At 35.4% G+C, this 15245-nt stretch overlaps 1 protein-coding gene across 1 annotated transcript in view; it reads left to right on the top strand.

Moving 5' to 3' along the window:
* Positions 1-14567, top strand: part of EEIG2 (EEIG family member 2) — a 32331-nt gene extending 17764 nt beyond the window's left edge. Inside the window, exons 3-11 of the mRNA XM_070746424.1 lie at positions 389-418; positions 1029-1145; positions 1856-1902; positions 7253-7359; positions 8541-8636; positions 8858-9044; positions 9377-9504; positions 10507-10576; positions 12369-14567. Coding sequence (XP_070602525.1) covers positions 389-418; positions 1029-1145; positions 1856-1902; positions 7253-7359; positions 8541-8636; positions 8858-9044; positions 9377-9504; positions 10507-10576; positions 12369-12411 — 825 coding nt within the window. The 3' untranslated portion in view covers positions 12412-14567. The remainder of the gene's footprint in view (positions 1-388; positions 419-1028; positions 1146-1855; positions 1903-7252; positions 7360-8540; positions 8637-8857; positions 9045-9376; positions 9505-10506; positions 10577-12368) is intronic.
* Positions 14568-15245: the final 678 nt, after the last annotated feature.

The following is a 15245-nucleotide window of genomic DNA, read 5'->3' as shown; positions in this document are numbered from 1 at the left end:
TTTTTTATTATCTCAAAAGTGAAAAAGATCCTTTAAGAAAGCAATAGCAATAATAGCACTTAGACTTATATACTTATAAAGCTTCATAATGCTTTACAGTACTCGTTAAGCCAGATGTATCAAACACACAATTCATGGTCAAATCCGGCCTACAGTAGGCTGCAGTGTTGATGAGGCTATGCTAGAGACTGTGAGGGACCAGCTCCTGCTGCCCTGGCCACCTCTATCAAGTCAGCCATGCCACCCAGGTCACACCCACCCCAGGCCAAGGGTGGACTGGACTTCAGATCCTTTAGCAACAGGTTTGCTGTCCTGTTGCTGGGATGGCATGGCCATGGTGAGCACAACCTGATTTGGTTGTTTGACTATAGCTATTTATTTGTTGCAGGAATTAAAAGGAGGGAAGACTTACGCAAAGGTAAAAAGATAACACTTGTAATAAAATGCCTCTTTTTGTTTCCTTTTCATATCTGCCTGTAATATTAGTTTAGAGATATATTGCACAGGGTGTCCAGCAAACCTGGAAAACAGGGAAATCAGGGAATTAGCAGGGAAATCAGCGGTTTGGGAAATATCAGGGAATTCATGAAAAAAACGGAATAAATCAGGGGGGGAACCAAACTATTAAAATGTTTAAAAGTCAGGGGAAAACCATGTAAAAACAAAACGAAACAAATCGTACTGCCTGGCAGAGTCAAGTAAAAATGAGCATAACTGTTGCAGCAACTTGTTTCCTCAGCTATCGATATTTCTCCATGGCTTAGCCATTTGGTATGATATCATCTACGACCGCGCCTAAACTAGATCGCAAGTTACAGGGAAATGTCAGGGAAATATCAGGGAATTTTAAAATGCTTTTCCCCTGGACACCCTGATTATAGTATAGGCTTCTTATTGTTATGAATGATATCAGGCATTATAAAACTTAGTTATATAACACAAAGATAAAATAAGGCCTGCTAGAAAGCCTGAATGTGTTTTATTTCTTTTTTGTTCTATGATTATTAACTTTATTCTTTTGTTAATAGTTGGGTTTTGCAGATCTTAACCTGTCAGAGTGTGCTGGATCAGGAAATACCACTCGCCGCTGCTTACTGGAAGGTTATGATACCAAAAACACAAGGCAGGACAATTCAATTCTCAAAGTAATTCTGTGGGATTTTTTTTGCTATTCCATTTTGATTTTTTTAGAAGTAGCTTTTTGCCAATTGGAAAACAAAGCATGGCAACCATCCATTATTTCATACTTCTCTTCCTCTTTTCCCTCCATACCCTTTCGTGATCACAGTACAGTAAATGGGATATATAGTTTGTTTTAATATCTGATGGAAAATTGTAAATAAGCAAAAATTCATCAGACATGTTTATTAAGGGTATTTTAGGGATATTGTATAAATAGCACCTTAGTTTTTTGTTTTCTCATTAGTTATATCTGATAATATAATGAACACAGAAAATGAAGTTATTGATGAAGTTATACAATTTGCTTTTTTCTCTAAGATGATTTGAAATACACAATCTTTGTTAATGTATTTAGTTTTAAAATCAGTGTTCAATTAGGCCTTTGTAATCAATTTTATTTTGTTTGTTTGTTTATTCATTTGTTTGTTTATTTATTTATTTATTTATTTAGTCAAACAATTATAGAGTGACAATTAATTTGTACAAATAAAACATTAGATAAGTAATGATAAAAAGTAATAAGACGTTTTAATCTACGTGCCAAAACTATAATCCCTTTTTTGCAATAACTGGTAGTTAACTTGATTGAATATAATTTCTTTTTTTCTTGTCATCTTTTTGGAATTGCAGTTTGATTTCATTTTTTTAAAAATTCATTCTTACTGATTTATAGATCTTAATCAGCATGCAGCTAATGTCTGGAGACCCTTGCTTTAAAACGTAAGTTTATATTTATACATATATTTCTCTTAACATTTGTCCCACTTGGTTGTCTGGTCACTATCAAAGCATGATGAAATGTGGAGTTTTACTTTCTAGCTCATTGTTTGCTGAGCTGATGCTGATTAAGATTGAAAGGCATTGACTGCCCCACGATCACCCAATTCCCTTACATGCCTAAGGGAGAGTAGAATCTGGTTCTCTCTGCTTCTAGGCCCCAAGCCAGCTCCTTGACCTTTGCATCATGCCAGTTATAAATATTTATGAATGTCTGCATGCATGGACATGTATATGTATCTTGCTGCCTATCTATAATGTTTAAGACTATAATATATTATCTTTAGTGACCTAATTCCATATTCTATCCAACGTGGGCGAAGGATTTTCTGTGCAGTTGTGGTGGCCTTTATTTGTACTCTGTTGTCATTCTATTAAAACTGGATTCTGCACAAAGACAGGTTTCAGTCACCAGAGGCAACATTAATTTCCTTCCTTTTTTCACATTCTTTCTTATCTGTAGAAATTATCTATATTGCAGAGTAAGTGTTTTAACTAAATGTACAGTGATACCTCGTCTTACAAACGCCTCATCATACAAACTTTTCGAGATACAAACCCGGGGTTTAAGATTTTTTTGCCTCATCTTACAAACTATTTTCACCTTACAAACCCACCACCGCCGCTGGGATGCCCCGCCTCTGGACTTCCGTTGCCAGCGAAGCGCCCGTTTTTGCACTGCTGGGATTCCTCTGAGGCTCCCCTCCATGGGAAACCCCACCTCCAGACTTCCATGTTTCTGTGATGCTGCAGGGGAATCCCAGCAGGGGAATCCCAGCAGTGCAAAAATGGGCGCTTCGCTGGCAAAGTCCAGAGGTGGGTTTCCCAGGGAGGGGAGCCTCAGTGAAATTGCAGCATCGCAAAAACACAGAGGTCTGGAGGTGAGGTTTCGAGGACTTCAGTGTTTTTGCAATGCTGCGATTTCACTGATGCTCCCTTCGCTGGGAAACCACACCTCCAGACTTCCATTCCCAGTGAAGCGCTCGTTTTTGCGATGCTGGGATTCCCTTGCTGGGATTCCCCTGCAGCATTGCAAAAGCACAGAAGTCCGGAGGTGGGGTTTCCCATGGAGGGGAGCCTCAGGAGAATCCCAGCAGCACAAAAACGGGCGCTTCAGCTGGCAAAAGGGGTGAATTTTGGGCTTGCACGCATTAATCGCTTTTCCATTGATTCCTATGGGAAACATTGTTTCGTCTTACAAACCTTTCACCTTAAGAACCTCGTCCCGGAACCAATTAAGTTCGTAAGACAAGGTATCACTGTATAAACAAATAAAATGAAACGCCGTTTGTTTCCGCACTATTACTTTTTGGAGTGCATCTTTAGTATAAAGATAGCCCTTGAGTTATGAATGTAATGGAGCCTGCCAATTATATTCGTAACCTGAGGATTCATTGGAGTGAATCTCACCAAATGAACGTGATCACTCGCTGCTTCTGCCCATGTAATCACTAATCAAATACGCAGGTCATTAAGTACACATGAGGTATCTCGGGGGAGAGGCCAGGTTGTATGTGTCTAACGATGGAATAGGCCACTGGCTGCAAACCACCCAAGCCCTCCCCTGACCCACTGAGATACCTCATACTCCCTCTCTTGGGATCCCCACAATTGCTCCCTCCATCATGCTACACCAGATGACTTACCTTGTGAAAGTCTAGTGTGTTGTCTCCTCTCTAGCCTCTCTCTTGCTCAATCTGTCTCAAAATCTATGGTAATTGGCTTATGTTAGTCTGCATAAATTGTATGTGGGTTTTTATATCAGCAATATTCTTGTCCGGAGTTATTTAGCAATGTTGAAGGATGCTTTCCTCTAGTCACAATCTTATATTTATTTCCTAAGGTTATATATTTAACCTTGTTAACAATAATATACTCAATTAGTAAAACAGATGAATACCTACCTATATGTTGGATATTAAAGAGGTTCTTTTTCTTCTGAGGTTTGGCTTCTCATCCAGAAGAGACAGTTTGTATATGTGTTATTCTAGAAAGATTTATACCTTGTACCAGAAAGAAAAAAAGTAGTATTGGGATGAATTTCTAGACTTTTAGGATGAGTCATGTACTGTAGCTCAGTGTGTGAGTTAATTGTGGCAGTGCAGTTGGGAGATTTTCTTTTCCATTAGCGGTGTTATTAATTTATTTGTAGGCAGTGCAAAAAGAAATGTACAGTACTATAAAATGGCACACATTCTTAATTTGGAGTTAATTATTTTAAACTGCATAGATTTAAATAGCAGTGTAAAATTCAGATATGAGGACTTGAAGCAATTGATACAAGTTTGTTGGTCTTTATAACGCCATAATAGCAGTTTTTCCTTCTTGCCAAGACTGCCCAGAGTAAACAACTAAAGCAATTAGGTTTGTTTGGTTCTGTATTTAATCTGAGTCATCTGTAAATCTCATTTGTATTGAGTACTACTTGTATTTCCTTCTAAAAATTTATTTTGAGGCTTTCTGATTATTTAGAAATAATATTATTTTGATGTGTCATTCACATATAGTATAATGAACTGAACTTTACTTTCCAGCAGGACAGAACATTTTCATTTCTTCATAATGTTAAAAAATATCAGTCAAGCTTACATTAGATAATTAATCTAATCAGAATTAATCAGAATTTCATGTTTAATTTTATTAACATATTGTAGCTCCGATTATTTTCAGTGGAGCTGGATTTGGATGTAGCATGCAAGATGAGTTGCAGAGTAGAAATTTCAGCTTTATCTGGCAGTTGCCTTGTATTTTTCATGATGACAGTGTATCTTTGCTCCAAGATTTTTTTAAAAAAAACTTTGCCTGCCAAATAATGTAGAAACATCGAGGATGCTTGCTCCAGATGGTATTCCAACCAATTATAAAAGCCGGATGGACTAATATCAGCTTTCCCCTCTAAGTGAAAAAAATAACCAAAATAAAGTAGAATTATTAGAAGCTTGCAAAAATTGTGATAAAGCCATGAAGCGTACAAGCCATGTGTTGTATCCCATCAAGGATCTGGGAGAAAAAGATGGTATGCTAGTTCAGGGATAGGCAAAGTCGGCTCATCTATGACTTGTGGACTTCAACTCCCAGAATTCCTGAGCCAATCATGCTAGCTCAGGAATTCTGGGAGTTGAAGTCCATATGTCCTGGAAGAGCCAACTTTGCCTACCCCTGTGATAGTTCATTGTTCACTGGAGTGGTTCAATGTGTTTTTGACAGCCCTTCCTGATAGGCCAGACAGGAAACACAACCAGATGAGCCAATTTTACTTTACTGTAATATTACAGTAACAGAATGTTGCAAATCTGAAAGCTCAAATTTCCTGTTGTCTGTTTCTATAGCCTGACCAATTAGGGCAAGTTCTTTCTTTTCTTTCTCTGACTTTTAAGCATCTGTTCAACCACATTTGGAATACTGTGTTCAGTTCTGGAGACCTCACCTACAAAAAGATATTGACAAAATTGAACAGGTCCAAAGACGGGCTACAAGAATGGTGGAAGGTCTTAAGCATAAAACGTATCAGGAAAGACTTAATGAACTCAATCTGTATAGTCTGGAGGACAGAAGGAAAAGGGGGGACATGATCGAAACATTTAAAATATGTTAAAGGGTTAAATAAGGTCCAGGAGGGGAGTGTTTTTAATAAGAAAGTGAACACAAGAACAAGGGAACACAATCTAAAGTTAGTTGGGGGAAAGATCAAAAGCAACATGAGAAAATATTATTTTACTGAAAGAGTAGTAGATCCTTGGAACAAACTTCCAGCAGACGTGGTTGATAAATCCACAGTAACTGAATTTAAACATGTCTGGGATAAACATATCCATCCTAAGATAAAATACAGAAAATAGTATAAGGGCAGACTAGATGGATCATGAGGTCTTTTTCTGCCGTCAGTTTTCTGTTTCTATGTTATTTTAACCCATGTAAAATCCTTATTCACATCCTTCATTATAGGCATCTGAACTTTCTTAGGCACTAATTTCAGTCCTGGCAGTCTTTGTCCTTCTAGTAATTCTACATCTGCCATAATTTTCTCTTTTAATTCTTCTGGTCAGGGAGGCAGTTCATAGGTGGCTTCAGTGCTGGCCTGTGCTCATTCTACTGTTATTACTTCTTCTAAGTTATCTCTAATTCACTTACCTCATTTCTTTTCTATTCGCAATTATTATTTGAGTTTCTTCTATTGTTGGTTTTAGATCTTTCATATTCACAATTTTTCCTAATCTTTTCCATTCAGCTTCCTTAAATATTTTATTTCTGGTAATGAATCTCCTTTGATCTGCTAGCTGTTGTTCAGTGATATTTGAATCCAGATAAATTATTTTCTTATGTTTAATTTTTTGTTTTAAGCTCTACACTGTTGGTTCTGTTTTATAATAGCAGATCGTAATGGTCTGATTTTCCAACAATTTTTTTTTGTCTTATATATGGTGGTGGTTGCTCTTCCTACTTCCCTCAGAAACCCAACAAGAGCTCCTGAGTCCCTTACCCACTTGCCAGATGCTGACTTGTTGATAGAGAGGTTTTTTTTAAAATAATTATGTGTGAGTATTCTATAGTTTAGATTCACAGTCTAAGACTGGTGGAAATGTAATAACTCAAGGCTTAACCATGGACCTAAGAATTACTAAGAATTAAAAGAATATAGACAGTTCCAAGTAGAGTGGGTGTTCAGGTTTGATAAATTCAGTATTTCCAGTTACCAAGGAAGTTCTTTAGGTATCGTTCCAGGGCTCAACTCATGATTGGTATAATAATGGATTTCTTTTCTCATAAGCATTCACCTTCGACCTTCAAGTCCCAATAATTTTTTGCAATTGTTCTTCCTCAGTCCGAGCATCACCCAGAATTATTATTTATAAATTATCCTTCTTTGCAGTACTGTTAGAATGCATGCATATTTCCCCTTCTAATGCCTGAAAATGATGAAGCAGCAACCAGTTCTCAGACTACAAGGAACTATTATTCAACAATTCTCAGCTACCCAAAACCACCAATCAAATCACCAAATAGCCATTCATTTTAAAAATAGGAGGGAAAAGCCAGTTTACCTCTTCAGCACAAATATATGAAAGCTCTATACATTCTTTGCTCCAGAATCGACAATTAACTGCTATGTAAATTTTCATTAAAGTTTGCAGTATTATCTAGTTGCTGAGTCAAACCAAATCCTGAGTAAGAGATTAAATGTCTAGAGAGCTGAAAATTATTGATGAACTATAGCATAAAGTCTGTCGCCCTTAGGTGTGCATACACAAGTATACACACAACAACCTTTCATCTCACATTTCTTTGATTGCAGACCTCCATCTACAGCAATGTCTATACCAATTGCTGGAGAATCAGAATCCTTGCATGAAGACAGAAAAGGCGCAGAGAACACTATAGGGTCACATTTGACTGTATCAGGTAGGAAACTTTGGAAGGCGATCAGCCACAGGAAAACGAATAATTATTCAGTTAACTCAGTATAAGGCTTCTTAAGATAATTAAATGTACTTCAGCATAGCTCTCTTTCAAATATTTCTCTATGACAAATCAACTAATCAGATATATCTAATAAACATGCACAGTATGGCTATTTAAAAGTGTCGCGCTGAAAATTGTCTAAGGTAAGGGGGTCTCTCCATCCCGACAAAAAGTACTACTTATAGGTATCTAGAATACACAACAATATCATATATAACATCATTGTGGAAATCACTCAGTGTTTATATGCCATGGTGTATGATACAGTTTCCCATCCTTGTGACAGACACCTATAGTATTTCAATGTACATGATAGCATAAAGGGACATAGAATTTTAGGATTATCTGTTTTGTGAAAAATTACAGTCTTAAAAAAGCTAGGATGTTATTTTGGAGAATGCCTTCTTGCATTACAATTACTCTGTTTCCCCAAAAATAAGACATCCCCTGATAATAAGCCCAATCCGACTTCTGAGTGCACGGCAATAAGACCAAGCGCTTATTTCAAAGTTCAAAAAAATATAAGTCAGGGTCTTATTCTCTGGGAATCACGGTATTTATTAACAGACTGTTTTAAATATAGACAAACATTCTAATATGTGATATCTTACATTTCAAATTTGTTTAAACTTCAAGCAATTTTTGTTGCTGGAATGTGTAACTCATTTCTTAATTACCAGCATTGATTCAAATGTTGGGATGGCTTTTAAAAAAGGAATGTAGAGGTATGTGGGGACCAACATGATTTACTAATACCCATCCTTAGTAGATTACAAATTACAGTTGCTTTTAGTCCTCTATAATGATAACAGATGTGATGGAGTTATTTTTCAATATAATTTTTAAATGATCAAAGCTAAGTGAAGACAGAATAGAGGATTTTTAATACAGGAATCAAGACAAATCTTTGTTAGAGAAGTAAATGGGTTAACATAGTTACCTACAATTATTTCCTAATGTTATCTGCATGCTAATAATTCCTCATATATATTGCAGAGGTATAATATTAGAGAATAACTCAGCAAACTACTGATTTTAATCAAGTCTTTATTACAAATAGTCCAGTTACCTGAGGAAATAATACAACAGTAGTGCTGTTCAATGACTTTTTTTCCCAACAGATTTTACAAGCAAGAGCATCTCGACCCCAGATGAACTTGGAGCATGTGGACATTCTAGGACTTCTAGTTATGCAAGCCAACAATCAAAAGTATCAGGTGAAACGATTAGTCTTTGCAATATACCTTTAGGGCTTATAAATAACTTTGTTTGAAAAAAGTTTTATTGATTCACAATTTACGCTCTTAAATTGAAATTTTCTTACTAAGTAAATAGAGAATTCTAAGAAATATTTGTGAAATATTTACAAAACTTTGAAACATGTAACATGACATGGCATCAGACTAATGGCTCCGAATTAATAATTAATGTATTTTAGGATACAGTACTGCACATTCCAGATCATCCAGTTTCTCTGATCTCTGTCATAAAAGAAATACCTCTGTTGGAAGCACATCAACTGGTATAAGTAGTATTCTAGAGCCATGTGAAGAGACTGAATCCAGAAGCACTGAGGATAATCTGAAAGCAACTATGAAAGATGCACTCTCAGAAAATTCAAACAGGTGAATAGAATAGAATAGAATTCTTTATTGGCCAAGTGTGATTGGACACATAAGGAATTTGTCTTGGTGCATATGCTCTCAGTGTGTATAAAAGAAAATATACATTTGTCAAGAATCATGAGGTGCAATACTTAATGATAGGGTACATAAGCAATCAGAAACAATATTAATATAAATTGTAAGGATACAAGCAACAAGATACAGTCATAAGTGGGAGGAGATTGGTGATAGGAACAATGAGGAACAATAAATACAATGGAAGGTTTAATAATATGGTAGTTGTTGATTATTTCTGGAACATAGCATTTCTAGATATTTTATATTTTTCATAGGCTACCAGTAAAACAGGATTCTGTGGAATCACAGCTGAAGAGGGTTGATGCAACAAGAGTTGATGCAGATGATATTGTTGAAAAAATACTGCAAACTCAAGACTTCAGTTTGGACTCAAGTGCAGAAGGTTTGTAAAACAAGTATGAGAACCTGAGAATACACTGTTGGCCTATCTGTCATTTCAACTCTTAGGTTATTTGGAGTAAAATCACTAATGATATAGTAATTGTTAAAGGTACTAAAAATAGCACCTATTAAAGAAACATAGCAGCAGCCACACAAAGGGGCAACATGCAAAGAGTGTTACACGATAAATGCATGCATACAGGGGCCGAACTTGCAGCTCAGTGCGGCTTTGATTATTTTGATAAAAGCATTAAATCCTTTGACATTCTTAGGAAAAACAACTGTTCAAATTAGAAATGCATTTATAGGATTAATATTCTTGACAACTGTATTTTTATTTTATTTATTAAATATCTATAATTTGATAAATACACACACACACACACACACACACAAATATTATTATTACTATTTATTAGATTTGTATGCCGCCCCTCTCCGGAGACTCGGAGCGGCTCACAACAACAAAATACAGTACAAATCCAGTGATTAAAAACAGTTTAAAACCCTTAATATAAAAACAGTCATACATCCCAGACAAACCATGCAAAAAACGGAACGGCCCGGGGGAATCAATTTTCCCATGCCTGTCGGCAAAGGTGAGTTTTAAGGAGTTTGCGAAAGGCGAGGGTGGGGGCAGTCCTGATCTCCGAGGGGAGTTGATTCCAGAGGATCGAGGCCGCCACAGAGAAGGCTCTTCCCCTGGGTCCCACCAGACGACATTGTTTCATCGACGGGACCTAGAGAAGCCAACTCTGTGGGACCTAATTGGTCTCTGGGATTCGTGCAGCAGAAATATAGTAATTTAAAGTAGGGGTTTGCAGTTTCCACAATTCCAGCTTATTTGAAAGTTCTCCCATATCTCTTTCTGCTCTCAAATGTTCATAGCCATATTTATGGCTAGAAGAAAGAGATGGGAAACATTGATTGTACCATAGTTATGTCACAAAACAGCTTGCCAAACATAGTAATACTGCATATTTTTTAATATCTATTTTTACAGAAGAAGGGCTACGACTTTTTGTAGGTCCTGGAGGGAGCACTGCCTTTGGAAGTCATCACTTACCTAATAGGTATGTTGTTAATGTAACACATCCTTTAATCTATGACATAATCAGCAAGTGGAAACGATATCCCAACACTTCAAATCAGTGTTTCTCAAGTTTGACATTTTTATGAAGTATGAACATTTACTTCCAAAATTCCTCAGCCAGATATACTGGCTAAGGAATTCTGGGAAATGAAGTCCATACATCTTAAAGTTGACACGGTTGAGAAACATTGATTTAAATCACTCCTGTAAAGCGTCAAAAACTTTAATCTTATATACTGTAGCTTGAAGATGGAGAAACATGAAACAAACAGGAAAACAAGAAAATTACATATATAAAAGAAGAAGAAATTACATCAGTTGTCCAACTTGCAAGCATAAAAGACAGGTCTTCTTCATTCTTTGAATGCATTTATTTATGTTGCATTTTAAGCATTGGTTAAACTTACTTGTAAATGGGTGAGTGGATTACAGAACCCCCTAATACTTTAACATTCTGGCTTCTTCTGAAACACAGATGTTAATATAAAAACCTTCTCCCCAAATAATCTTATCTATTTTTTCTCATCAAATATATGGTTAAAAGTTAACTCAATTGGCAATGAAATAGAAATAATTTATATAGTTTTTTTCCCATACAATGGCAAGCTAAGCCTACAAACCTGAGATTTGCTGTCAGTCTCCCATATGAGCTTTGTTGCTTTCCCCCTTTTCTTGTTTCTAAGATTATGGCCTTCGTATTATGATTAAATCAAAATAGTTCCAAAGAACCATTTGGGTTGAGATTCTACTCAATGTAACTTTGATGGGTTTCTTCTTTTTAAAGCACACCTTGTAAAAAAAATAGATAAATATATAAATGGTGATATTTTCATATGGATTTATGCCAACTTCCACTTGAAGAAGTGAAATTATTAGTCATTATTTGCTGGAGAAAAAAAGGTGCACAACAAAATGTGACTTCAAATGTTTACCTTGCTATTGCATCCATACTGCCCAGTGTGCCTCTCTGATATGAAAAATCTTTCTGACAATGTTTTCATTCTATCATGTGAGCACAGAATGTGCTAACATTATGTCCTGGTACTTATACATGAACAGGTTTTTAAAATGAAAACAGATGTCTTGCAGTATTCAATTTCTACTGTATGCAGAAGCATAAATTGCTCTATAGGTAGTTCCTACATACCAATGAGAACTCCTTTGCTAAGCAGCACATTTGTAAAGTGCAATGTTACATGATCACACTGACTTAAACAGATATCCAAGTGCCGCCTCTATGTTGGTTGAGGCAGGCAGGATTCCCTTGAGTACCATTTGTTGGGGGGCAAGGGAAAGGGAGGGGCTTGCCTTCTCTTTCTGCTCAAGTTCCCCATGAACAATTGGTGGGCCACTGGGTGACACAGAATGCGGGAGTCGATGGGCTTTGGCCCGATTCAGCATGGCTTTTCTTATGTTCTATGATCTTATGATTGTAGTTCCTGCAGTTGCAGCTGTTAGGTGAATCCTAAAAGTCATAGCATCGGATAATCATATAATTACCATTTGTGACCTCCCAGCTTTCCCACTGTCTTCTATCATTGAAAGCCAGCAGTGAAGTTTGCAAATGGTGATTGATACTACGAGATCACTGAATGCTTGAATTACAGTCACATGACTACAGAGACATTACAACCATTAAGACCCATTTTCATTTTCCCTTCTTCATTGCAACTGTAATTTTTAATGATCACTGAATGAGTGTACATTAAGTGAGGACTACCTGTACAAGTTCAACCTTTCCTTTTGTTTCTAATTTTTTGTTAATCTTTCAGGGCAGGATCAGGAGCATATGAACAAGTAGTTATAAAACGCTAGAAGAACTGGATTAAGCTATTGGATTTCAGAATTTATTTCTCAATATTGTGAAGGTTGCGATCTTCTGAAAGTTGGAATACACTGGTATACCTGTTCAGATACTTTGTATTGAAAACACTTTCTTTTGAGACCACTTATTAAGGGCAATTTCCCATTTTTAGCATGCTGCTAATTTGTTGGCAGATTTGTTGATGGAGTTGTTGCATTGTTCCATATGTAGATCAAATTGGGGTGGGGTTTTATTTTATTTTTTTGGAAAGAGGAAAAAAAGTCTATATAATTGAACCTATATTGAAATCAGTTGTCTGTTAAGCAGATCTTCAGTAATGTTTTCTATAGGCAAATCAGAATAGAATATAGGACGTACTCATTCAAGGAAGTGTTTTGAGAGAGTAGTACTTTTATAAACGTGTCGTTTTAAAACGTGACATGCATTTCAGTAATGTATTTTTGTTATCACTTGAAATGGTGAGTAGCCCTAAATAGGATCGATATGCATATTTTATTACTGTTGAATATACTCAGAGCCACACAGGTGCTGTATGTATTCTTAAAACGATGAAAAAGTATAAGGTTGTATTGACTGACATTTAGTCTGTACCTAAATCTGTATCACAGGATTGAATGAGAACTTTGAGCTCACAAGATGATTTGCAGAGAAAGCTTGGAAAATATCATTTGAGAGTGCCTTGTTTCTAAGGGAAAAGGAAATACGTACTATTTTATGAAGCTTTAATATTAAATAGTAAACCGCTATAAAGATAAGCACTTTATAAAGGTTACTTTGGTCTATGTATAATCCATTATTTTAGAAGTTCCAACTTAAGGTAAACTAAATTCCTTAGTTTTTGTTGCATTATGTTTGCCAGTCATGGTCCACATATGAAGGAAATGCTTCTCAGATGCAGCATCACCTGTGCAAACACTTGCATGGATGAATGCCTTGCGCATGTGCTGTCCAGTATTAAATTGCTTTTTTTCCCCATGTCTTATTAAATAGAATTTATTTTAATTAGATTTACACAGAAGAAATCTCCTGGCAGAACTGTGATGCATGAACATTTGTATAAACAAAACAATATAATTTGCCTATGCAACAATTTAAACAAAGCATTATCTGACAGCAGAAACACCTTTTCTTTTCTTTTTTGTTAATGGTATGAAAACTACCAATAATCTTAAACTATATCAATAATTGTTTAGTAGCTGGTCTCATATCTTTAAATAATAGAAATTGATACATCTTTAAAAATAACTTTTAATAAGCTAATTATAGATATCTCATTTAGTGTCTTATTTTTACTGTTTTCACGGTATTCTTTTTGAAAAGAGTATGAGTTATTTTTAGTTAAATGAAGGATTTTTAATGTTTGAAATACTGTTTTTTATAAATATCATAGGTTTTTTGCTGAAATCACGTGTGAACTCTGAAAATAATATTTGTTTACTATGGTACCCAACAGTGGTCTATTATGTTTCAATTTGTTCTAACTTGACTTTAAGTGGTTTTTTTTAAGCTGCTATTAAAATAATGAGAAGAGAATGCACATGATTTATTTTGAAATACACTTTAATTTACTTTGAACTTGCTAGTAGTGTAGTTAAGTAAAACGAACCTAAAATAGTGCTTGAATTTATTGAGGAATTATCTTAAGTCCTGGAAAATAACTCATTTAGAGAAATAGCAAATTGTTATGAGAATGCACACTTTTAAATAAATGATAGGGTCACTTACAGTACCCATAATGAGAAACTATCACTTTCAACTAAATATTCTACAGTGAATATAATTAGTACAATCAAATGCAGTATTAGTCCATATAAAGATATCCAATTTTGTTCCTTTTAGAACTAGTACAGAGGGAATTTCTCACTTGGCGTTCAACATGTTGATGGTAGCTCTTATTCCATGTGCTCATTGTATGTATTCTTCTGTGTAAAGTTTGAACAAATATCATGCACTTTTATTAATTGTATTATTTTAATGAAGTGATTCCAGTACAATCTGAGACATGGAAAATGATCTTCATATTTATATGGCATTAAACTTGTGTAAACTGTATACTGACATGCTAATGGTTTTTTTTATTAAAATCAGCATTTTTATCATTGTAAAGTGAACTTACAAATTCAATAAAATTTGTCCTCAACTTTTATTGGTGTTCTTTTTTAAAATAATCATCACACAAATTTATTTTTCTTGCATTACTTTTCCGCCCTACGATAAGAATTCCAAAGAAAGCAGATTATCTTTCCTGAAAATAACATGAAGTGAAAGGATTTTTAAATTATTTGCACCTTTTTAAAAAAAAAAAAGACCACAAGCCACTGCCACCACTACCTATCCTCCTCACCCACTCAATAACTGGCTTATTTGAGCCAATAATTCTATTCAAGGTGTTCCATTCCCTTGTTGGAACTCTTAAAGATATTGATAATATATTATTAATTCACCTATTTGCTAAGTGTAGTAAAAATTGTTATAAAATGGATTTTGAGTGCAATCAATGGTTTTATTTTACTTTTTTCTATAAAATAGATAAGTTAAAGTAAATTGGCTTACCTGGTCACGTTGCTTTCTGTTTTCTCATGAATATTAGTTTCTCTAATGTACTGGCTTAAATTGAAAACCAGACTTGAAAATTCCTTAAACAAAAGAGCGCCTATGCATTTGGGGGTGGGGAGTGGCAAAGTATTAAGGCAACACAAAGCAAACTCCATGCCTTTTAGTAGCTACATTGCAATGGTCCATGCATGCACATAAAAGATGGGACATGCATTACATCACACATACTGACAAATCTTCAGTCTTCAGACACCTTTGAGAGACTCAA

Source organism: Erythrolamprus reginae, chromosome 3 (assembly GCF_031021105.1).
Source record: "Erythrolamprus reginae isolate rEryReg1 chromosome 3, rEryReg1.hap1, whole genome shotgun sequence".
In the NCBI taxonomy this organism is placed as follows: Eukaryota; Metazoa; Chordata; class Lepidosauria; order Squamata; family Dipsadidae; genus Erythrolamprus; species Erythrolamprus reginae.
This window is presented reverse-complemented; position numbering and strand designations above follow the sequence as displayed.